We start from the raw sequence: 24,013 nt of genomic DNA on the forward strand, positions 1-24,013 counted from the left end.
CGATACATTTTAATCTCTAAAGATAGCCATCAGGTGGCTTTTGGAGGTTTCAATTTCCTTGCTGTCCTCTTTGTGAGGGATGCGGCCTAAGATGCTGTTGGACATGCTGCTGCCTTGCTAAACATTCAAGGATTTAATGGTCTTGTGAAAATAACCTGACAAGTTTACTCAATCAGTATACTTCGTATTCAGCTCATCTGGTCTAATTTGTATTGACATTATAATAATTTGGTCTTTAAACCAGCATTCATAAATACCTATGACAGTTTATCCACTCTGAATGGTCAAGAGGGCATCACGTAGGGGTGTTTAAACCGATGATATAACACCAGTAAAAGTGTTTAAACATGGGCGCGTGGCACGCGAGCTTGCACCTGTGCTTATAAGACAGTTTATTCATTCCTATTGGTCGAGAGCAACGGCTGGAACACCTGTGTCACATCACGCGATACGCGCGACGCGCAGGCCAATCTCCTTATAAGGAGTTGTTTACCAGAGGGCCTTACCATTTCATAGCAGGAGGGGTGTTTTGTTGAAAGAAATCAGAACAATTATAATTGTTGCGTTTGTTTTACTTTTGGACCAAAACGTTGTGATGTATTTGGACCGAAAATGTATTTATCGAATGTGAATAAATATGTGCTTGGCCAGTATTAAACACTCTGTTTAAAACCGGTTGCAGTCCTGATGCGATAATTACCCTCGCCTCCGACTTGGGTAATTATCGCATTCAGACTGTACCCGGTATTAAACAGAGTGTTTAGAACCGGCCAAGCACATTTTTATTCCCTTATTATACGTTGACAGACCAATCAATTAACCACAAGTTTAAGTTTTTATGTTAAAAAAAAAAACCCACAAACTCACTTTCGTGTTTAGGTTGTTTTTATTTCAAGTACATGTATATTTAATTTGTAATTTGTGAATTTTTCTCCCGTCCTACCGTAAGAGCCGAGTAAACCCGTCTCTCTTGTTGCAAGTCACGTTGGTCAAAAACGAATCACGTTGCAATGGAATGAACCGCAGTTTCCGAACGGACGGATCCAGAACTATACTGTAAGTTAAATTCAATTATTTCAACACTATTTCGTTCCATAACTACAGTGTGGCACGACTGTGCATTATAAACATTCATATGCTTTTGAGTTTCCTTTTAGCTTGTCCGAAATCAGATCAAGCTAGGTAAGGAGCCCGATATATTATTTATTATTCATCAATTGAAATAACAATTGATCCTCTCAGAAAAAAGTTCCGTAGGAATGTTTTTTTCGGGGAACGAGCAAAAAAAGGGTATACTAGTTTGTGGAAACGAAATGCAATTTTTACGGACCAAAATTATTATTTCGAGGGAAAAAATTAAAAGAGACGAAAACAATAATTGAAGCATGAAACATAAAAAACAAAAAAAACAAAAATGAACCAATGCAGACAAAAACTGTTGTCCCTCTGTACCGACTGTAACGTGTACATTTTGTTAATTGTTGGATTGTTTTAAACGTCAGATTGAGCATCGTGTACTGGCAAGACCATACGACACCACCTTCAAGTTTGACCTCTACTCAGCCTTCACAGTCCAAGGAGTGGTTGACCTGTCCTCCCTTGAAGCAGTTATTGCTGATCTAGAACCCTCGACACAATACGAGCTGCACATTTGGGCAGTTAATCACGCCGGCATCGAGGGACAAAAGGAAAGATTGGACGTTTACACTAAAACGGCAACAGGTTAGCAAACACTATTCTTTAGTTTAAACTTAGTCGCAAATCTATGTGATTGTCTCATGTACGCTGTTCTGCCTTTTAATTTTATTTCACATCTCAAAGTTGTCAATCTCCCCGGGATTTTGGTGGTTTAGCGTGCTTTAAATTTGAATAAAACAGCAGGTCGATTAATTACTGTTGTATTCGAGGTACACATTTCAGTGCAATCTCCTTTTTATATTGTATAATTATATTTTTATGGTTGGCAGGGGTCTGGTTTTACATCTTTTGAGGACAGTTTTTTATAATTTCTTTTGGTTTAACCTTGACAGCCCCTGTATAACTTGTAACTATTGTGTATGTCTAAGGATTTGGACCCTTGGAACTCGCTCCCTCCTTAAAGCCTTCGGCAGGAAAGCTCCCTCAACAATTTCAAATCACAACTAAAAAAACTGTTGGTTTTGTTAACTCTGTTTGGAAAACTCTATTTGCATATTGTAGATTGTTGCCAAGACTGTACTTGTAGTTACATCATCATTTTCTAATAACCTGCGCTAGAGTGTCACTTATCATTATTATTTCAACAATCCATACATTTTCATAGAGTATGGTTTGGTTTATTTTTTATTTATCAACCATCAGCTGGTCCTGTGAACAACATCGGAGCAAACGCAACTGATTCAAGTCTAACGTTTTTCTGGGATCCTGTCTCATATGCTTCGAGATATCAGTACAACTTTAAACGAGATGATGGAAACGTAATGAGCACGAACTTCACCCCCTATACCAATATTTCGTTCTTGGGTTTATCACCGTGCACCTCCTACTCATTCAGTGTAAAAGCATTTACTTCTAAAACCGTTAGTTCGATGTGGACGGAAATGATCAACCAACGTACATCTAAAATTGGTAAGAAGTGTAGCGGGACAAAAGAGAAGAAGTTCTCTTAAAAATAATGGGGATTATCTTTCATTTATGTGGCTCTATAGATACAATAATTATATAAAGCCAATGAGCCCCAAATTCTGTCGAATTTATTTGACAATGTACACGAATATTGAGTTTGGAATTTTGCTATTAACCAAACAACATTTTCTCTGGCATAGATCCAAAATCTCTTAAAAGCCAACCAAAAAGTGTTTTGGCAAGAAATATTAATAACTTTAGATTTATTTTTTTTACAGCACCAGGGAGTGTGACTATGCTACAAGCGGTCCATTTATCAGCCACTAAAATAAACATTACATGGCAACTACCAAATGACACCAACCGCTGTGCTAATGATTACGCAATAGACATTGAACTCTTAAACTTGTGAGTATATTGACCTTTTTAATTATTATATGCGGTGGACACTATTGGTAACTCAAAATAATTATTAGCATAAAACCTTACTTGGGAATGCGTATAATGGGGAGCTGTTGGTAGTATAACACATTGTGAGAAACGGCTCACTCTGAAGTAACGTAGTTTTCGAGAAAGAAGTAATTTCCCAAGAATTTGATTTCGAGACCTCAGATTTAGAGTTTGAGGTTTCGAAATCAAACATCTGAAAGCACACAACTTCGTGTGACAAGGGTGTTTTCTTTCTTTAATTACTATCTCGCTACTTCGACGACCGATTGAGCTCAAATTTTCACAGGTTTGTTATTTTGTGCATATATGTTGAGATACACCAAGTGAGAAGACTGGTCTTTGACAATAGTGTCCAATGGCTTTATAAGCCTTTTTAAAAAAGAGTCAATTTTCGCAAATTAGATGTAATGTTGTTAGAACAAACACACAACTTTCGATGATATTTCTCCTTGTATACAAAGGGATCAGTGTAATGAAACATCCAAACTTACTCAAAAGGAAACGGAAATGTCACCAACAACAATCACCGAGCTATATCCACATTCTACTTACCGGTTTCACGTTCGAGCAAGCAACGATTTGGGGTTAGCAAACGAAACTTCAATTGAGGTCACTACATCCGGTTCAGGTTTGCGTTCATAATATTAGATCAGGGTATATGCCTGTAGTATCATGAAATACTTTCTTTTCAAATTTAAAATTTGACTCAAAGCTTGCCAACAAAACATTGCAATTTTGTTACAGCCGTAATCAGAACTTCAGATGTCTAAAGTATTTAAATTTGTTGTTAAAATTGGTCCATCTTATCCAATTTAAATTTGGACTCAAAGCTTACCAAAAACTAAAGATGCAACTTCGATATAGCTGTGACTAGAACTTTAGATGCTTAAAGTACTTCTATTTAAGGATATTATAAACTGAGGCAATAGTTTAAAACTTGATTCCGTCTTGCCTGTAGGCCTATATCTGGCAAAATTTATCCCCAAAACACAGATGAAGCCTCGTCAGCTAACTGACCACCGATGCCCGGACACTGTCAGTTTCTACCCCCACAACTGCCCATTTACTTTGGGTTGTTTAGAAAAAACTTGGCTATAGGAACCATACCGAAAAGCACTTGTGCTGTGATTGGGATTCGAACCAAGGCTGTTAAAACGAATCTTACATCTAATGATATCGTCACAACAGACGGCTCAGCCCTAACACTTTGCTCAATCCCAAGTACCTTGCGCATATTGAAACGCCATCCATTTGAATGATTATAATTTATTTTCAATATTTCAGAACCAAGTGGTCCACCCATTGATCTGAAAGCTACCTCTGTTACAAACAACACCATGACATTCTCATGGAACCAACCACCTTGCGGACAGCGCAACGGCAACGTAACGACTTATCAATTAAGTATCGTTAATACTGCAGACGGTAGCGTATCGACACGGAACATCTCTTGTACAACTGAGACGTTTACAGGCCTCGTACCATTCACGGATTATAACCTGTCAGTATCTGCAGTGAATCAGTTCGGTTCTGGTCCATTTGCTTCAGCTGTGAATAGGACACTCGAAGGAAGTAAGTTTCAATTAAAATTCTTTGATGATCCAATCAGACGATCAAATGGTAGTGTTGAATTGTTTACATGGTGGTCGATGCCGATTCCCAAAATTTAAAAAAAAAAAAAAAAATTACACAAAAAATATACCCGAATAATAATAACCATTATTATCTTACTGGTTTTGAGTTTGAAATTTCATTTTCTTCTCAGATGAAAACAAAAACTGTTACGTCTGAAGTCCCCCTGCTGCCGTTGATTTGAAATGATTAACTGTAGGTCGATACATTTTAATCTCTAAAGATAGCCATCAGGTGGCTTTTGGAGATTTCAATTTCCTTGCTGTCCTCTTTGTGAGGGATGCGGCCTAAGATGCTGTTGGACCCGCTGCTGCCTTGCTAAACATTCAAGGTTTTAATGGTCTTGTGAAAATAACCTGACAAATTTACTCAATCAGTATGCTTCGTGATCAGCTCATCTGGTCTAATTTTTATTGACATTATAATAATTTGGTCTCTAAACCAGCATTCATAAATACCTATGACAGTTTATCCATTCTGAATGGTCAAGAGGGCATCACGTAGGGGTGTTTAAACCGATGATATAACACCAGTAAAATTGTTTAAACATGGGCGCGTGGCACGCGAGCTTGCACCTGTGCTTTTTCCTATTGGTCGAGAGCAACGGCTGGAACACCTGTGTCACATCACGCGATACGCGCGACGCGCAGGCCAATCTCCTTATAAGGAGTTGTTTACCAGAGGGCCTTACCATTTCATAGCAGGAGGGGTGTTTTGTTGAAAGAAATCAGAACAATTTTAATTGTTGCGTTTGTTTTACTTTTGGACCAAAACGTTGTGATGTTTTTGGACCGAAAATGTATTTATCGATTGAGAATAAATATGTGCTTGGCCAGTATTAAGCACTCTGTTTAAAACCGGTTGCAATCCTGATGCGATAATTACCCTCGCCTCCGGCTCGGGTAATTATCGCATCCAGACTGTACCCGGTATTAAACAGTGTTTAAAACCGGCCAAGCACATATTTATTCCCAATCGATAAATACATTTTCGGTCCAAAAACATCACAACGTTTTTATTCCCTTATTATACGTTGACAGACCAATCAATTAACCACAAGTTTAAGTTTTTATGTTTTAAAAAAGCCCACAAATTCACTTTCGTGTTTAGGTTGTTTTTCTTTCAAATACATGTATATTTAGTTTGTAATTTGTGAATTTTTCTCCCGTCCTACCATAAGAGCCGAGTAAACCCGTCTCTCTTGTTGCAAGTCATGTTGGTCAAAAACGAATCACGTTGCAATGGAATGAACCGCAGTTTCCGTACGGACGGATCCAGAACTATACTGTAAGTTAAATTCAATTATTTCAACACTATTCCGTTCCATAATTACAGTGTGGCACGACTGTGCATTATAAACATTCATATGCTTTTGAGTTTCCTTTTAGCTTGTCTAAAATCAGATCAAGCTAGGTAAGGAGCCCGATATATTATTTAGTATTTATCAATTGAAATAACAATTGATCCTCTCAGAAAAAAGTTCCGGAGGAATGTTTTTTCGGGGAACGAACAAAAAAAGGGTATACTAGTTCGTGGAAACGAAATGCAATTTTTACGGACCAAAATTATTATTTCGAGGGAAAAAATTAAAAGAGACGAAAACAATAATTGAAGCATGCAACATAAAAAACAAAAAACAAAAATGAACCAATGCAGACAAAAACTGTTGTCCCTCTGTACCAACTGTAACGTGTACATTTTGTTAATTGTTTGATTGTTTTAAACGTCAGATTGAGCATCGTGTACTGGCAAGACCATACGACACCACCTTCAAGTTTGACCTCTACTCAGCCTTCACAGTCCAAGAAGTGGTTGACCTGTCCTCCCTTGAAGCAGTTATTGCTGATCTAGAACCCTCGACACAATACGAGCTGCACATTTGGGCAGTTAATCACGCCGGCATCGAGGGACAAAAGGAAAGATTAGACGTTTACACTAAAATGGCAACAGGTCAGCAAACACTATTCTTTAGTTTAAACTTAGTCGCAAATCTATGTGATTGTCTCATGTACGCTGTTCTGCCTTTTAATTTTATTTCACATTTCAAAGTTGTCAATCTCCCCGGGACTTTGGTGGTTTAGCGTGCTTTAAATTTTAATAAAACAGCAGGTCAATTAATTACTGCTTGTATTCGAGGTACACATTTCAGTGCAATCTCCTTTTTATATTGTATAATTATATTTTTATCGTTGGCAGGGGTCTGGTTTTACACATCTTTTGATAACAGTTTGTATACTTTCTTTTGTTTTAACCTTGACAGCCCCTGTATAACTTGTAACTGTTGTGTATGTCTAAGGATTTAAAATACATACAAATAAATTAATACACAAAGCGCAAATTACACAACATTTAAAATTTACAAAATCCTCAGATTTTCCAGCACCGCAGAAGCCGACTCTCATAGCGGAAGAGTCAACCGTTTCATCAATAGCCATTGGTCTGCTCAGCAAGAGTTCGTCCATATATGTCAGGTAAAACGCCATGGATCAAGATAGGTTATAAGCAACCATTATAAATACATTTCTAAAAAGGGCTTATCACATTGGGCATATACTCTCGATCTTACAGGCTTATCTTATAAATGCGACAAACGCGTTTTTTTTTTCAATTAGTATTCTGCTAGACCATGTAATTTCTCTGTCACACAATAAAAACAGTTTGATTATTCCATGACGTTAAAAGAAGAATAAGATGTTGGAATAGCTGAAAACTCACAATTTCTATTGTTGAATTTCTTCAATTACTTAAACCCTTGACAATTTTATAGCCATTACCAGATTGGTGTAAGGAAAATCAAAGACACTCGGGCTTCTACGGGCAAAGTTGTCAAACGAGCTGTGCCTGAATTTCGGCACCATGACGAGAATCCCTCTGCTTACGTTGCTGCTGAATTACCTGGAAGACTCCCAGGAAAGTTTGTCGTTGGTGACAACAAAACCTACGGCAGGTACTGGAACCCACCTCTGCAAGAGGGCGCTGTGTACGAGATCTACGTCGGTGGTGTCAGCAGAATAAATGAAACGGTACGTTTTGGAGAACAAGTATTTTTTTATTTAAATATATGATTCGTTGATTCTATTGATTGCACAACGAAACGATTGATGTTTGTTGTTCTATATGTACAGATGTGTTTTCCCCAATAATTTATGTGACAATAATATTGTTAAATCTAGTAATTTGTTTTTAAATATTAGCTGTTCCGTTCACAAATTCTCGTTGCTTTCATACAGATGGCAAATGTAGAATGGAATTCTGACCCGTTAGTGGTTCAAGGTGAGCAAAATTAAATTTTGTACTAGAAGACTGTTGATAGTAATGTATTCCACTTTTTATAACGGTAAAAAAAAAAACATGAAACACCCCCCCCCCAAAAAAAAAAAAAGGAAAAAAAGAAAAAAAGAAGAAGATTATTCCACAATAATCCTTAAAGACACTAGACCATTATTGGTAATTGTCAAATACCAGTCTTCTCACTCAGTGTATCTTAACATATGCATAAAATAACAAACCTGTGAATTTTTTTATCTCAATTGATTGTCGAAGTTGCGAGAATATAATGAAAGAAAAAACACCCTTGTCACACAAATTTATGTGCTTTCAGATGCTTGATTTCGAGACCTCAAACTCTAAACTTGAGGTCTCGAAATCAAATTCTTGGAAAATTACATCTTTCTCGACAACTACGTCACTTCAGAGGGAGCTGTTTCTCACAATGTTTTACACTATGAACGGCTCCCCATTACTCGTTACCAAGTAAGGTTTTATGCTAAAAACTATTTTAAGTAATTACCAATAGTGTCCACTGCCTTTAACCGAATCACCCTATAGTCAAGCTTTATAGCCTCTACAATGTTTCTTGGTTTGATATGGTCGGTGCTATTCAACAACTTAACACTTTTATGTGAGTTGAAATGGGCCGGGCTTATAGAGCAAGCATGTGGTCTCCTTTAACTATCATACACAAAATAATTATTTGAAAAGGGGAACAAGACCGAACCAGAAATTACAGCTGGCCTAAATAACTTGATTTAAAACGATTTCTCGCAGAGCAGGGTTAGTTGTACTTTGTTTTTATTAAAAATGAAGGAAAAAAACATCAATGAGAACAAAGAAAACATACAATTTTTTTCAGCTGGAAAAACCCTTGAGGCTTTAATATTGAATTTTGTTTTGTTATTTTTTACAATGCGACAATAAAAGTAAAACTTGGTTTGCTTCTTTGAAAAGACAGATGTAGTAGACTTTCATCTAAAGGTATTATTATTATTATTATTTTATTTTTAGTTGACGGAGATTATTCTGATTATATTGAGCCCGGCAGCAGTGTCCTGGTGGTCGGCATCATCTTCAGCATGTCATTTCTGATTGTTCTTATCTTGCTGGTTCTTTTGTTAACGTAAGTTTCTTCTTGGGGATCAAAATTAAGAGCAAAGTTAGGAACCCTCCAGTCTTTAGACAAGTACAAACAGTTTTTCAATAGACACTTTCAGTCAGTAAAAATGTTCTTGTCTCAATATGAATTTGTTTATTTTTCCAAAAGAGATAAAGTCATTTTTCCTTCTTAAAGACACTGGACACTAATGGTAAATAATTGTCAAAGACTTCTCACTTGGTGTATCTCAACATATGTATAAAATAACAAACCTGTGAACATTTGAGCTCAATCGGTCGTCGAAGTTGCGAGATAATAATGCAAGAAAAAAACACCCTTGTCACACGAAGTTGTGTGCTTTCAGATGCTTGATTTCGAGACCTCAAATTCTAAATCTGAGGTCTCGAAATCAAATTCGTGGAAAATTACTTCTTTCTCGAAAATTACTTTACTTCAGAGGGAGCCGTTTCTCACAATGCGTTATACTACCAACAGCTCCCCATTACTCGTTACCAAGTAATGTTTTGTGCTAATGATTATTTTGAGTAATTACCAATAGTGTCCACTGCCTTTAATAATTGACATACATTTACGTGCGTTGTTTTAATTGTTATCCCTGAAGGAAGAAACGGCGAACAGCAAGAACTAAGAGCCAAGAAGCGGAAACGAAGTCAGATTTGACGTCCAATATCCAAGGTGAGCCCTTTAGTGACAGTGTCAAGTGCGTTTCGTTTGAATTTGACTTCTTTATTGCGCCTGTTGTGCAAAACAATGCTTTGTTCAATAAACATTAAATAAGTAGGATTTGAAACTTTGAATGGTGGAAATACGATATAGAAAGGTTTGCAGTAACACCATGTAATGATTTTTAATTTTTTTTATTTTGTATGCAAGTAGCCTGACACACAAGGCCTGAAGGGCCACTTCAAAGGTGTGGGCTACAAGTATATTTTTCAGAGGTCGTTGCCACCTACTCCTCGGGCTGAAACAGGGTTACCTCTTTCACAGTCCATACGAATGATATCACATACAAACTTGTTTACAAAGAAAACACAACGATTGCTTGAGTGAATTTGACACTAAAATGTTCAACCAACATGGGCATGTTCAAATAGTTCAAGAAGAAGTTACTTTTAGTGATACAGTAGAATACATGCAGGTTTAGAAAATAACGAAACAAAAAGGTCATAATTACATGTTTTGATTCAGTCGAACTTCAAGTTCGTCCTTCGACGCATCAGGTTAAAACACCAGCAGAGTCGTCCACAAGATCCAATGATGACACTGTCGGTGAGGATGAGGTGAAGTCAACCTCACAATCCGCAACAGTTATGGCACAAACTACCTATGTTTTGTCAGAGGAGACATCTAAGCCTGGTCCATCTGCGAGTCCTAAACACAACCAAAAGAAGCCAAAACTCAAATCTAAAAATGCCAAGGCGGCTTCGGTGTCTCGCACGGAACCAGTTGCAATGGCGGAGTTGACGAGGTTCATTAAGACCAGGAAGTCTGGAAAGATCAATGGATTTCAGCAAGATTTCGAGGTAAATATTTCGGTGGTATTTGGAGAAGAAAAGTGCTTATTTTATCCTTATATGTGACAGATAACAATGGGATCGTTTCAGAATCAATGTTTATCCATTGAATTATGGCCTTAAGTAGAGACGAGGGGGTCAGTCATTGGCCCCCCCCCCCAAAAAAAAAAAAAAAAAAAAAAAAAAAAAAAAAAAAAAAAAAAAAAAAAAACCTCCAAGTTCCCTAACCCTCCAGTCTAATTCATATTGCCCCCCCCCTTTTAAGTCAATAAATAAAATAAAAAACAACAATTGTTACGGTTCTGCCATTGAACAATAACCAACTATGTTATAAACCAAGTTATTCTTGGCAACCATTTGCTGCGATAGTCCAGGCCAAATTAATAATACAAATAAGTTAAGTTCTTATTTCCCAGTGGGATTTATAGGACACAACCAATACGAGCGCCGTATTTTGTAAGTTTGCAATGTTTTTGTATTCTTCTTTTCTTTCCCAACAGACGCTTCCTGTAATGCCTACCCATCCCCATGCAACTGCATTGATCCATGAGAACAAAGTAAAGAACAGATACACCAATATCCCTGCCTGTAAGTTATTTATATTGAAGTACACAAAGGTTCAATTTGAATATTATTGCTTACTATCTGTTTTACTATCCTGTTACTGTCGGTTAATCTGAGTGCCGTATTTGAGTTAAACGGACGGTACACGTTTGTTAATTACTAAAAACAAATATTTACTTTAAAACTGACTTGGTAACGAGCATTTGGAGAGCTGTTGATAGTATAAAGCATTGTGGGAAACGACTCCCTCTGAAGTAACATAGTTTTTTTGAGAAAGAGGTAATTTCTCACTAGAATAATAAAACAACTTATAGCTAGAAGTCTTTTATTTCTATCTGAAAGCACACAAATTCGTCCAACAAGGGTATTTTTTTCTTTTATCATTTTCTCGCAACTTCGATGACCGATTGAGCCCAAATTTTCAAGCTTATGATGGGATACACCAAGTGAGAACACTGGTCTTTGACAATTACCAAACGGTACAGTGCCTTTAAGCCTGTTAGCTGCCCCCTTCATTGCCTGACATAGCGCCCTCTGAACTAACATCATACAATAACTGAGGTATTGTGGGTAGACGGAAAAGGAGACCCAGTAGAGGACCCTACGTCATCACCCAAGCCATGTGTAGCCTATCTGTGTATACAGAGGTGTACTACACGGGTGATGCAGACAAAACATCCATCTCTGACTTGAAATCAAGACAGTTAAGCGTGAGAAAATGGATCTATTCGTCCGTCATTGTTGTTCTTTCGACGGGCTTGTTCCCTACTCATTGGACAATAGAAACGCCTAATATTACACAAGCAAATACATAGTCAATCTACAGCTTATAGTACATGGCGCCAGTGACCCAAACATTAACATTGTTCACACTCCACTCAAATGTTATTTGTAAAAAGGCACAATGACAATTCCCTTTTGTTTCAGAATACTCTGTATAGTAGGAGTGTTCATAAGTGAAATGCTAAAGGTTTAAAATGCAAGTTCAATTTCAGCTGCAGACAAAAGTGTTTTTGTTCGTCGATAAGGAGTTACCCCCCCCCCAAAGTTTATTCGCATTAGGTAAGTTACAATGTCAGCTGCCCGTACACGATTACACACTATACGGCTTTAATATTATAATTGCTACATGTTTTTAATATAACTTTTACAATTTTTTTTTGTAGACGATCACTCACGAGTTCTGTTGGAGACTATTGAAGGACTGCCACATTCGGATTACATCAATGCAAGTTATATCGATGTAAGATGTCGTTCGATCAATTATGAAGGCCTGGTCCCACTGCAGCGATAACGAGAACGATAACGATCTCCATTGGTTGACTGAGCGGGCGCGTGTTCTGCGAGAAGTAATTAATTCAACCATAGGTATAGAATTAAAATTCTGTTCTATATCTATGAATTCAACCAATATAATGCGTTCTCTTTGCGTTGTTATCGTTATTGTTCTCGTTATCGAACAATGTAGGGTTATTGCCGATTATTTATTTGTGTTAAAAACTTGCAAAGCTAATCGTTGTTTACATTGTTTTTATTTTTTTCGAAAGGGATACAAACATGAGGCAAAATACATCGCTTGCCAAGGTAAGTTGAAAGTAATGTTTTAGAAGGCTCCTTAACTTGCAATTTGTTTCTCAGACAATCAGTGACTAGTATTCAGTACTTTAAAACTGAATACTACTGATTAATTGACCGTAAACATCATCCTGAAATAAAACAGACAACATTACTGCTTGAAAGCTAAGCGTATTCTTTGATATTATCTCTAAACGCATCATTCATTCTGAACATTTCAGCCATCCTAAACACTTTCAAGCGAGACATAGGCTAAGCATGAAGTAAACATGTCACAGGCTTAACATGTCACAGGCTTAACATGTCACAGGCTTATTATGTTTCAGGCGCAACATCTATCGCGCTAAACAGACGCACAACCCAAACATGTTGAGGTAAACGTGTAAACACAGTGGGTAAAGTGCGTAGAAATGTGTTTAATGATCTAAACGCCACTTTGACACATTCTTCGGTCTCGTCAAACGTTTTACCACTATTTACCAATCTTTTCAACAGGTCCGAATCAGACATCTGTGAATGACATGTGGCGTATGATCTGGCAGGAGCAAGTGGGGAAAATTGTCATGCTCACCAACTTAGTAGAGAAGGGAAAGGTAGTAGCACATTGTTTTACTAATCTTTGGTAAACCGTTGGTTTTCAAAATAGTTGGGTTTTCTTAGCGATAACGTTAATTTTAAAACTGTATATCCAAGTACGAACCATGGTTGCAGTAAGTTCAACTAATTAGGCCTAATTGTTTTCTGAATTTGCTTGTAAAACGTTGACATTAATACACATTAATCTGCCAATTCTAGCGATCCGGAACATGAAAAACAAGCAACCGAACTGGAACACTAAAACAAATCAGTTGTATTATTGGAAAGTGTGATTTTCTGTTTAGCTATACGTCTTAATGGGTAAATTGTTATTTTTATTTAAATTGTTACACAAATATTTTCCTCGTTGTTCGTCGTTCATTGTTGTGGGACTGATCATTTCCACGTGTGTAAATATCACATTTTATGATGTTAAAGGAACACGTTGCCTTGGATCGGACGAGTTGGTCTTTGAAAAGCGTTTGTAACTGTTTTTTTTTTTATAAAATGCGTTTGGGTAGAAAGATGTTGTAAAAGTAGAATACAATGATCCACACAAACACAAACATACCTCGAAATTGCACGGTTTTCCTTTTACCTCGTCGACTAACGCGGTCGGCCATTTATGGGAGTCAAACTTTTGACTCCCATAAATTGCCGACCGTGTTAGTTCGCGCAGTAAAAGGAAAACCACGCAATTTTGAGGCAAACTTGTGTGGATAATTGTATTCTATTTTTAAAACATCTTTCCAACCATATGCTTTTAATAAAAACAGTTACAGACGCTCAATTATAGACCAACTCGTCCGATCCAAGGCAACGTGTTCCTTTAAGTCTTGAATTATTTCTGACCAATGTCCGTTCATATAGGAAAAGTGTGTCCAGTACTGGCCGGATGAGGGCTCTTGCGATTATGGAGAGATTTTCGTCCGCCACGTGAGCGAAGAGAAGACTTTGAACTTCGTTATCAGGACTTTCAACGTGGCAAAGGTGAACAGGGATGGAACAAAAGGATGGACTCATAATGAGTGTTTTTTTCCCCAGCCATAAATAACTCACAGTTGAGACGTATTTATCTTAAACCCAAGCATTCGACAACAAAGTGTGAGTTTTGTAGTGTTTCTAATTTTGCACTTCAGTTAAGACGAGAAGTCCAACCGGAAAAAACACGGGCCAAGTTCTTCATTGCTCACTTGATGTTCCCTCAACTATAAAGGAAGGTGCTCAGTTTTAGTCTGTTGGGAGTGTTCTTATTTTGAAAACACAATTTTTTGAAGAAAAAAAAACACTTTGTGATAGTAATTTATTTCAAACAAAATGGGGCCATAGGGAATTATCAGTTTTAACACTACGCTTTTTAAAGGCAGTGGACACTATTTGAATTACTCAAAATAATTATTATCATAATACCTTTCTTGATTACGAGTAATAGGGAGAGGTTGATAGTATAAAACATTGTGAGAAACAGCTTCCTCTGAATTGAAGTAGTTTTCGAGAAAGAAGTAATTTTCCACGAATTTGATTTCGAGACCTCAAGTTTAGAATTAGAGGTTTTGAAATCAAGCATCTGAAAGCACACAAAATTTGTGTGACCAGGTTTTTTTTCTTCTTTCATTAATATCTCGCAACTTCGACAACCGATTGAGCTCAAATTTTCATAGGTTTGTTATTTTATGCGTATGTTGAGATACACTAAGTGAGAAGACTGGTTTTTGACAATTACCAAATTTGTCCACGGTCTTTAATTGTTGTTTTGGTTTGTGTGTGCAGAGCAGCGAGCCCGAGGGCGAGTACCGTGAGGTTCTGCAGTATCATTACATCACATGGCCCGATATGAAGCCACCTGAGTCTTCATCACTTCTAGAGTTTGTCAGACGACTTCAAGCTACTCAAGTGACCTCAAAAGGTCCTATAGTTGTTCACTGCAGGTAAATACAAACGCAACCATTTCGTAATATTATTCGTTACTTATTATAACTTTCTGATATTAGGGTGTTCGTTAGGGTGTCGTGGCGGAGCGGGTATAAGAGCACCGAATCCAAGCTCCGGCGCTTCTGTTCAACAGAGTGTGGGCTTCGAATCCCGGTCGTGGCACCTGTGTGTGTCCCTGAGCAAGACACTTAACTATAATTGTATCTCTCCACCCAGGGGTAAATGGGTACCTGTGAGGGCAGAGATGGTTCGTGCGTTTGTTAGCCGAGTAGCGCAATTTATGCCCAGTGACCAGCTGTCAATTTCACAAAGAGTACGGACTCGTCTTATCTCGAGTTAGGACGAGTAACTCTTCCTAACTAAGGATGTTAAGGTCTGCATGCTACACAGTGCAGGGTTGTGACTCGTCCTAAGTCCTAAGATTAGTCTTAAGTAAGGAAGAGTTTTGTGAAATCGACGGCACAGGGGTTATAATGACCATGTTGAAAGCGTTCTGAGACGCCATTCGGTTGTGAAACTGCGTCTTTGGTTTGTTTACAGTGCTGGAGTTGGTCGTACAGGGACGTATATTGCCCTGGACGCCATGTTGGAACAGGCCCGGGCTGAAGGACAGGTTGATGTACTCAACTTTGTTCGCGAGATGAGAGACAAGCGCTACTTGATGGTGCAGACAATAGTAAGAAAGGATATACTATAACTTAATGACGTTCAAGATCGATGTCAATGTCCATTGAAAAATGCTATACATGTTTTGTATTCACTTCCAACGGTTTAGTTGAGCATAATACTTTATCAAGCTATCCAACAATGTTTCTCAGAGTTTTAATACAGAATCAGATCAAGATAAATCTTGTATCTGAGAAATATCTGTTCCAGTTCCTTATCAAATCAATTACTCATTTTTATCTGTTTGTTATCCCTTAAAGGGAGAGGACACTATTGGTAATTGTCAAAGACTAGCCTTCACAGTTGGTGTATCTCAACATATGCATAAAATAACAAACCCGTGAAAATTTGAGCTCAATCCGTCATCGAAGTTGCGAGATAATAATGATAGAAAAATAACCCTTGTCACACGAAGTTGTGTGCGTTTAGATAGTTGATTTCGAGACCCCAAGTTCTAAATTTGATGTATCGAAATCAAATTCGTGGAAAATTACTTCTTTCTCGAAAACTATGTCACTTCAGAGGGAGCCGTTTCTCACAATGTTTTATACTATCAACCTCTCCCCATTACTCGTGATCATGTAAGGTTTTATGCTGATAATTATTTTGATTATTTACCAATAGTGTCCACTGCCTTTAAGGCACGGTTAACTGCATTCAACTTTTTTTCTTTTCAATAACACAACCTTGAAATATTCAGTTTATTTCTTAATTTCCAAGGACCAATTTAAGTTTATCTACGAGGCTTTATTGGAGTCCAGTCTGTCCGAGAACACCGCCATCTCAGTGGATCGATTCCAGCAAGATCTTACCAAGCTAAAAAAGCGTGATAAGAAAACCGGAACTGACGGCATCAAGGACCAATTTAAAGTTTGTATATTTTAGTTATTTTATATAACAAACACATATGCTACGTATGCCAAACACAACACACATTATGCTCCTTCAAGTTTCACTTTTTTACAAGTAGTTCAGGTTTTGAAGGACACTTTAGTAATGTAGTCTAATATTGTTGATTTGGTATTCTTATTTCATTAAGAGTTGGACATTGATATTGAAACAGCCACTCTTGTCTTTTATGCATTGGTTTCACAACAGCTTAGTGCAAGGAGGCATCTACTTTAAGTGTATGCCATCCTTTGCAGCATCCACATAGACTGGGAAGTCAATTGTTTCTGTTGACAACTGAAACCCTAGACTATAACATGTACAGAATCCATGTTTTAATTAATGATCAAATCCGCTTTCCTTGTGGTTTATAACTGTAAGTTATAGTTGTGAGTTGTTTGCCTTGATAGATGCTGGAAACTTTCACTGCATCAATGAGTGACGACCAATGCTGTGGTGGGAGGCAGCCTGACAACGCAGACAAGAACAGATTTGAGGATTGCATTCCAAGTAGGTCAACATTCAAAACAACATCAACAATGTTTTTTTTTTTTTTTTTTTTTTTTTTAGTAGCTAGTCAATATAATGTATTCATAAATACCTCAGACAGTTTCGCTATTCCTATTGGTAAAGAGTGCGTCACGTAGGTGTGTATAAACCTTTGTTTATGACCAAGAAAAAGTGTTGAAACATGGGCGTGACACGCGACCTTGCACCTTGTTCAGACAGTTTCTTCATTCCTATTGGTCGAGAGCAATGGCCGGGACAGTTGTGCCACATCACGCGATACGCGCGACGCGCACAGAATTCCCTTATAAGGAGTTGTTTACCCGAGGGCGGCGGAGGGCTTTACCATTTCATAGCTGGAGGGGTGTTGTGTTGAAAGAAATCATTGAACAATATCAATTTTGTATTTATTTAACTTTTTGACCAACAAGTTTTGATGTTTTTGACCGAAAAGGTATTTATGAATGGGAATCAAAGTGTGTTGAATCGGTTTTCAACTAGTGGTTTAAACCCGCCGAGGCCTGGTTCTTGACAGTTTACCTCGACTTCGTCTCGGTAAAATTATCAAGAACCAGGCCCGGTTGGCATTAAACCACTTGTTGAAAACCTCTTCACCACACATTGAATCCCTTATTAAGTGTCTTTATAGAAAAACCAAATTAGACAACTTGTGGTCAATTGCAGGGGACAGCACCAGGCCATATCTCATGACAGACGGCGGAGAAGGTAGCACAAATTACATCAATGCTGCTTTTCTAGATGTAAGTATCACTTTGATTATTTTTCGAAAGGAATGTCAAATTAATATTTGTTGTCATTAATATCAAAAATATGCACTGCCTTCCTTTCCATATTTACCAATCAAACATAATAAAGCCTTATTTGTCGCAATCTTTAATTTTCACCATTGTGTGTTGGAACTATATACTCGTTCTTTATCATCCATAATAGTTATTTTCTAGTTATCAATGTATGTTCTGCTATTAAAGGCAGTGGACACTATTGGTAATTACTCAAAATAATTATTGGAATAAAACCTTTCTTGGTGATGAGTAATGGGGAGAGGTTGATGGTATAAAGTATTGTGAGAAACGGCTCCCTCTGAAGTGCCATAGTTTTCGAGAAAGAAGTAATTTTCCACGAATTTGATTTCGAGACCTCAGATTTAGAACTTGAGGTCTCGAAATCAACCATCTAAACGCACACAAATTCGTGTGACAAGGATTATTTTTCTTTCATTATTATCTCACAACTTCGATGACCGATTGAGCTCAAGTTTTCACAGGTTTGTTATTGTATGCATATGTTGAGATACACCAACTGTGAAGACTGGTCTTTGATAATTACCAACAGAGTCCACTGCCTTTGGAAATGTTCAACATGGGAATCTACTGTATGTCTGTTTTTTATTCTCCAGGGTTTTAGTGGAAAACATTCGTACCTTGCCACCCAAGCCCCCCTACCGACTACAATCGGTGACATCTGGCGAATGGTGTTTGACTACAAATCGCCTTGCATCGTTTTGCTCAACTCCATGGACAACGACCTGGTTTGCTTTTTTATAATTTCTGTATTGTATATTTTTCAAACGGGTGTTCACTCCTGTTATTATAAACACTAATAATAATTCATATCCAATAGTTGTAACATCATGAAGAACTATGTTGACAGTAATGTCAAAGCGTGATCTGTACCAGGGGTAGCTGCCCACACAAAGCTCATATTATGTCAAAACAAATCAATGTCTTGTTTGTATCGAATAACTAAAAAATAAAAAATAGTGTCAGAGAAACTTCGTTTGGCCTGTTCGATTGTATGGATACTTCACCCAATGCCTTCGATCCACTGAGCATGTGTACTAGCAGCATCAAATAAATAAATTATACATCATACAAAAAAGCCAGCCTCAAGATCTATATTTTTACCAAAAGTTCTTACGTAAAAAAGGTTTTCTGCAAATCCATGGACTGTCGGCAACAGCTGATTTAATATCAATATTTATTTATTATTCTTCATCAAGATGTAAACATGAAATCTAGCTTAAAGGGTTTAAGATATATCAGCCGTCGATTTCACAAAACGCTAAGATTAATCTTATCTCGAGTTAGGACGAGTAACTCGTCCTAAGGATTAATCTTAATGTCTGCATGCTACAGTGCAGGGTTGTGACTCGTCCTATAAGTCCTAAAATTAATCCTAAGTTAGGAAGAGTTTTGTGAAATCGACAGCAGGTCTTCAGTTCACCATAGCTTTCTAAACTTTTGATTCCGGGTGCAGAGCATCCCACAGTACTGGCCGGAGGAGGGCAGCATGAGCTTTGGACCACTGACTGTCGAGTTACTGAGTGTGGATCAACTCGACGAGGACATGGTCGTGCGACAATTCGGCATCGTAAACACCGTCAGAAATGTAAGTGTCATTTGAATGAAAATAAGTGATAGCCAAATCCCACACATAAGCCCTTTTCACACTACAGAGCCATTTCCCGGGAAATCGACTCCCGGGAAAATCCCGGGAGTTTTTAACCCCACCGCCACCCCAGCAACCGTTCTCACTATCCCAATTTGCTAACTCCCGGGAGTACTATTTCCCAGGAATATGCACGGTCGTTTCACACTTACGATCAAACCCCAGGAAATTTGGTAAACAGGTCAGCCCATGCGGAAGTTACAATGTCTGTGGACGGAAGTCCGTTCCCACAATGCCACGCGGCCGGCTGCAAAATCCTTGCCACATGCGACCCAAAATGGCTGCACATTAACTGTGTATTTGCGTGTTGTTATACCAATATATTGTGTGATTACGGCGGAGAAGAAGTCTTGCAGTTCGGGGAAGACGTCGCTGACGTCTTGTCAGGAGAAGACGATTGCTGTGACAGTGTTTTAAAGACATGCGGTATAACAATCAGATGAAATTTGTCATACGATTGACGGGTTTCATGGCACTTGCTGGAAGTATTGGTCAAAGGTCAATCTGGTCTACCATGAAGAGCGGCAACTGGTGGGAGCAAGTTGCTATTAGAAAAAGCGAAAGGGAGCTTTCTACTCTGCGACAGCTTTTTTTTCTTTTGAGAACTGTAATTGAATGGACTTTTGTGTCCGTGTTTTACCCAGAGGTTTTGTGTTGGCGTTCATCTCAGTTTTTTGCCTGTTCACACTTTAGTTATTTCCCGGGAAATTCCCGGGAACTTTTGGTTGATCTGTTCACACTACAAAAACACTCCCGGGAATTTCCCGGGAAATGATGTTTTCCCAGGAAATAATTAACCCTGCTCAGGGGCAGGGTTAAGGGATTCAACCCTGGGGTAAGGCCTAGACATTTTCTGAATGGCATTTTCAAAGAATTGCATAATAATAATGTCCATGATGTTAGGGCCAAGATAATTAATAGTTTCATGGAAACAAAATACCGCATGGTCGATTTTGCACAATCTGACAATAGCAGTAGAAAGAAAAAGAAGCAATCTTCCCTTCTAACATCAACAGTGCTGTTTTCCGTATTGTGCAAAGAAAGAACACGGAATAGGCTTTAACCCAATATTGGCTAGCATTTTTTCATGGCTTCATAAAGACTTTTAAATGTATGTTTCTTCTAAAAAAAAATGTTTTTGCAGGAGAACACTTATACAATAGAAAATATTTAGGCCTTGAAAAACAACACTGTTATCCTACCGACCGTTAGTCTTTTTTCCCAAGGTTTTCAGTTTTTTTCTGCAATGGGCAGGGGTCCGTTCATATCCAGCTTCACGCAGGCAGTCAGCCAATTTTGAGAAAACTTTCCCGTTTCTTGTAGGCCTATATGCCCATCCAGCTGTTTTTGGACTGCATCGTCGGCCAAAAATGCAACTAGTTTCAAAATCGGTCACTTCTACCCATCGTAAGAAGTTGAGCAACAAATTGAACTAAAATATTTACTGTCAGGTGGTAGACAGCAATGTCGATCGAAGAACTCCAATCTGACTCTGGACAACAAAAGTCCACCAACGGCCAAGTACATGTATTATAAGAAATACCATATACACACATGGCGTGTGTACGAATAGGAAGCTTGTTCACGCAACATATTCTATTCCTATTCCATTCGCGTGGTAAGTTTTTTTAATTCATATATTTATTTGTAAATTACTGATTTAATTCACTTTTATTTTCGTACCTAAACGTAAACACTTTCAGAAGGAGAAAACAAAAAAGGGCTATTGTTACCACGCGAATTATTTGGCGCGCTATTTTTGACGTCTGTGACCTTTCGAGATTAATGACGTCTCAACACAGTGGAAGCAAAAGGTGGGGTAAGTTAAACCCGCTTTCGTTTTCACTAGCTGCTTTTCCCGGGAAAAACGTGTTTTTTCCGGGGTTAACTCCTTTAACCCTACCCCTTAACTTAGTAAATTATTTCCCGGGAAAATGTCATTTCCCGGGAATTGTTTTGTAGTGTGAACAGATCGACTAACATTTCCCGGGAAATACCTTTAGTGTGAAAAGGGCTATAGTCTTCAATGCTATCTTATGGTGCGTTCGATTAGCTTCCCCGGTCGACCCCGCGGTGCTCATTAGGGTGAGCCTCTGACAAGAGCTAATCGAACTCACCCTCTCGTGTACGTGACGTCATGCACCTCGGGCCAGCCCCAAGTGACCCGTTCCACAAGTACGGCACTTGGGGCTGACCCGGGTGAGCCCCTGGAATGACGTCAAAGCTATCCGAACGTACCGAGGGCAGACCGGGGTTGACACACGGGGAATCGAACGCCCCCTTATACTGAGTACTCTGGCCAGACGGTGTGCATTTGTCGGTGAAGTAGTAGGCCTACAATGCTAGCGACGAAGTGACACTAACGTTGACTCTGCGAAAATTTAAATTACTCGACTACCTGAGTCATTGAAAAAGAATAGGTTTGGACGTAAAACAATTTTTAGCTTAACACGTTTAATGTTTCCCCTCGTGAAGATTGATTAACTAACTAAGGCTAATCAACTCGTATAAACGGCTCTATATATGGGCAGCCGGTTTCACAAAACGTGACGATTAATCCTAGCTCGAGTTGGGACGAGCAACCCGCCCTAACTTTGGATGGGTTCAATCCTTCCTACGCCTTTGGATACGGAACTTAACTCGTACTAAGTCCTAAGATTAATCCTAAGTAAGGGAGAGTTTGGTGGCATCGACGTCGCGACTCGCAACAAAAACAATGAATTTCGATGGTTTGACTGAACAGCAGGGATTTCAATGTGTCTTTCGACGGTTCAATATTATAAAACTAAAAACAAAACTAAAGGGGATCTCGCTAGAGAAAAAGTGGGAGAAAATAAAGTTATATTCGCGGTTTATCATTTGCGGGTTAGGTTTATCATTTTCGGTCGATCATTTTTGCTCACTGTATTGACAGTTCCCGGAGACTAAAAGAATTGTGACTGTTTTGTTTTAGTGATAATAGTCAATCTACAACTTTACCTAAAGAAGGTAAGACGTAAAATGTAACTTTTCAATCCTTAGAAGGACGATATGCAGACTGTTTGTCACATCCAATTCCTGCAATGGCCATCAGGGAAAGATGTCCCCAACTCCCCTTCAAGCCTCCTCAAGGTGTTGGAGACTGTCAAGACGTGGAGAAAAGGGCATCCTGATGGACCACTCACTGTGCAATGCATGTATGTTCACTTTACTTTTGTCTGACGGATTTTTTTTTTTGTACGAGAAACAGTAGTCATTTTAAAACTGTGTTCCGTTGGATGTGCTTCCCGTCATCAAAAGTTTATTCGCTGTTGGATATCGAATAAATAAATGTTAAATAAAATACAATTTCTTTGGTGAAGACAATACAATATCGGTGCATAGGGGTGTATTAAAACTTGTCCTCTGATAAAAGCACTGTAACTTTGACATTATATTTGATAAGATTAGATTTATTTATTGTCCACGTTAAAAAAACCCCAAAGAAACTTGACATCCACTGGCGAAATACAAGTATACACAATCAATATCAAAACTATATAAATTACAAAATAAGTTAAGTTAGAAATAAAAAGCAACAAAAGACCCGCACACTAAAAGAAACGCAGCAGCCAAAACAACGCCAACCGGTCACATGGGACATCAAGACAACAACAGGCTGGAAAAACACCCAGCCTTCCTACCCCGAGTAGCCACCCGTGACCAGCTAACGCTGCCCGACCAATCCATTGCGAACAATAGTTAACAAACTTATATATTTTCTGCAAGAATATTATGAATCTTGAACTTAATAAAAGACTAGCTCCACAAGCTTAAACATTAATTAAACCAATGGCTCTCTTATGATGACGACCAGCGCACTGTTCCTGCAATAGTTGTGCCATAATTAGTGCAGCCATAATCAGTGCAGACTCAGTGTTTTAAGGTCATAGTGGCAAAACGTCCACAGTCTTCCAGGGTAGGATTCGAACCCCATAACATGCACATCCTGTTTCAGATGTCACAAAGGACCACTATAAGTTGGCAAACACAGCTGAGGTGATTTCTACACATTGGAACAAAGGCCACCGCAATAATTGAGTTTCTTTGTTCAACTTGGTTCACACGGGAAAATTCAAACAAAAGTGGATGAATAGAGCAAGATTAGCAAGTTTCTGGCACGCACTAAGGAATGTATACTCTTTTGATGACCCGGGACATTTCGAATCTCATACAAAAGTTGTTAGGTTACGCAACAACCAATTATGCAATACTATGCATCCGT

General features: G+C 38.3%; 1 protein-coding gene across 2 annotated transcripts in view; it reads left to right on the forward strand.

Moving 5' to 3' along the window:
* Positions 1 to 24,013, forward strand: part of LOC117297583 (receptor-type tyrosine-protein phosphatase T-like) — a 48,894-nt gene that overhangs the window by 10,041 nt on the left and 14,840 nt on the right. For both annotated transcript variants that reach the window (XM_033780688.1, XM_033780687.1), the window contains exons 10-36: positions 950 to 1,056; positions 1,503 to 1,722; positions 2,341 to 2,607; positions 2,883 to 3,012; positions 3,516 to 3,682; positions 4,339 to 4,626; positions 5,867 to 5,973; positions 6,417 to 6,636; positions 7,058 to 7,157; positions 7,454 to 7,709; positions 7,917 to 7,959; positions 8,971 to 9,082; positions 9,681 to 9,754; positions 10,268 to 10,602; positions 11,094 to 11,181; positions 12,324 to 12,400; positions 12,705 to 12,741; positions 13,228 to 13,325; positions 14,179 to 14,298; positions 15,079 to 15,236; positions 15,781 to 15,916; positions 16,627 to 16,776; positions 17,205 to 17,304; positions 17,986 to 18,062; positions 18,719 to 18,850; positions 19,579 to 19,710; positions 22,792 to 22,946. In XM_033780688.1, the coding sequence (XP_033636579.1) occupies positions 950 to 1,056; positions 1,503 to 1,722; positions 2,341 to 2,607; positions 2,883 to 3,012; positions 3,516 to 3,682; positions 4,339 to 4,626; positions 5,867 to 5,973; positions 6,417 to 6,636; positions 7,058 to 7,157; positions 7,454 to 7,709; positions 7,917 to 7,959; positions 8,971 to 9,082; positions 9,681 to 9,754; positions 10,268 to 10,602; positions 11,094 to 11,181; positions 12,324 to 12,400; positions 12,705 to 12,741; positions 13,228 to 13,325; positions 14,179 to 14,298; positions 15,079 to 15,236; positions 15,781 to 15,916; positions 16,627 to 16,776; positions 17,205 to 17,304; positions 17,986 to 18,062; positions 18,719 to 18,850; positions 19,579 to 19,710; positions 22,792 to 22,946 (3,886 nt within the window). The remainder of the gene's footprint in view (positions 1 to 949; positions 1,057 to 1,502; positions 1,723 to 2,340; positions 2,608 to 2,882; positions 3,013 to 3,515; positions 3,683 to 4,338; positions 4,627 to 5,866; positions 5,974 to 6,416; positions 6,637 to 7,057; positions 7,158 to 7,453; positions 7,710 to 7,916; positions 7,960 to 8,970; positions 9,083 to 9,680; positions 9,755 to 10,267; positions 10,603 to 11,093; positions 11,182 to 12,323; positions 12,401 to 12,704; positions 12,742 to 13,227; positions 13,326 to 14,178; positions 14,299 to 15,078; positions 15,237 to 15,780; positions 15,917 to 16,626; positions 16,777 to 17,204; positions 17,305 to 17,985; positions 18,063 to 18,718; positions 18,851 to 19,578; positions 19,711 to 22,791; positions 22,947 to 24,013) is intronic.

Source organism: Asterias rubens, chromosome 12 (genome assembly GCF_902459465.1).
Source record: "Asterias rubens chromosome 12, eAstRub1.3, whole genome shotgun sequence".
Lineage (NCBI taxonomy): Eukaryota > Metazoa > Echinodermata > Asteroidea > Forcipulatida > Asteriidae > Asterias > Asterias rubens.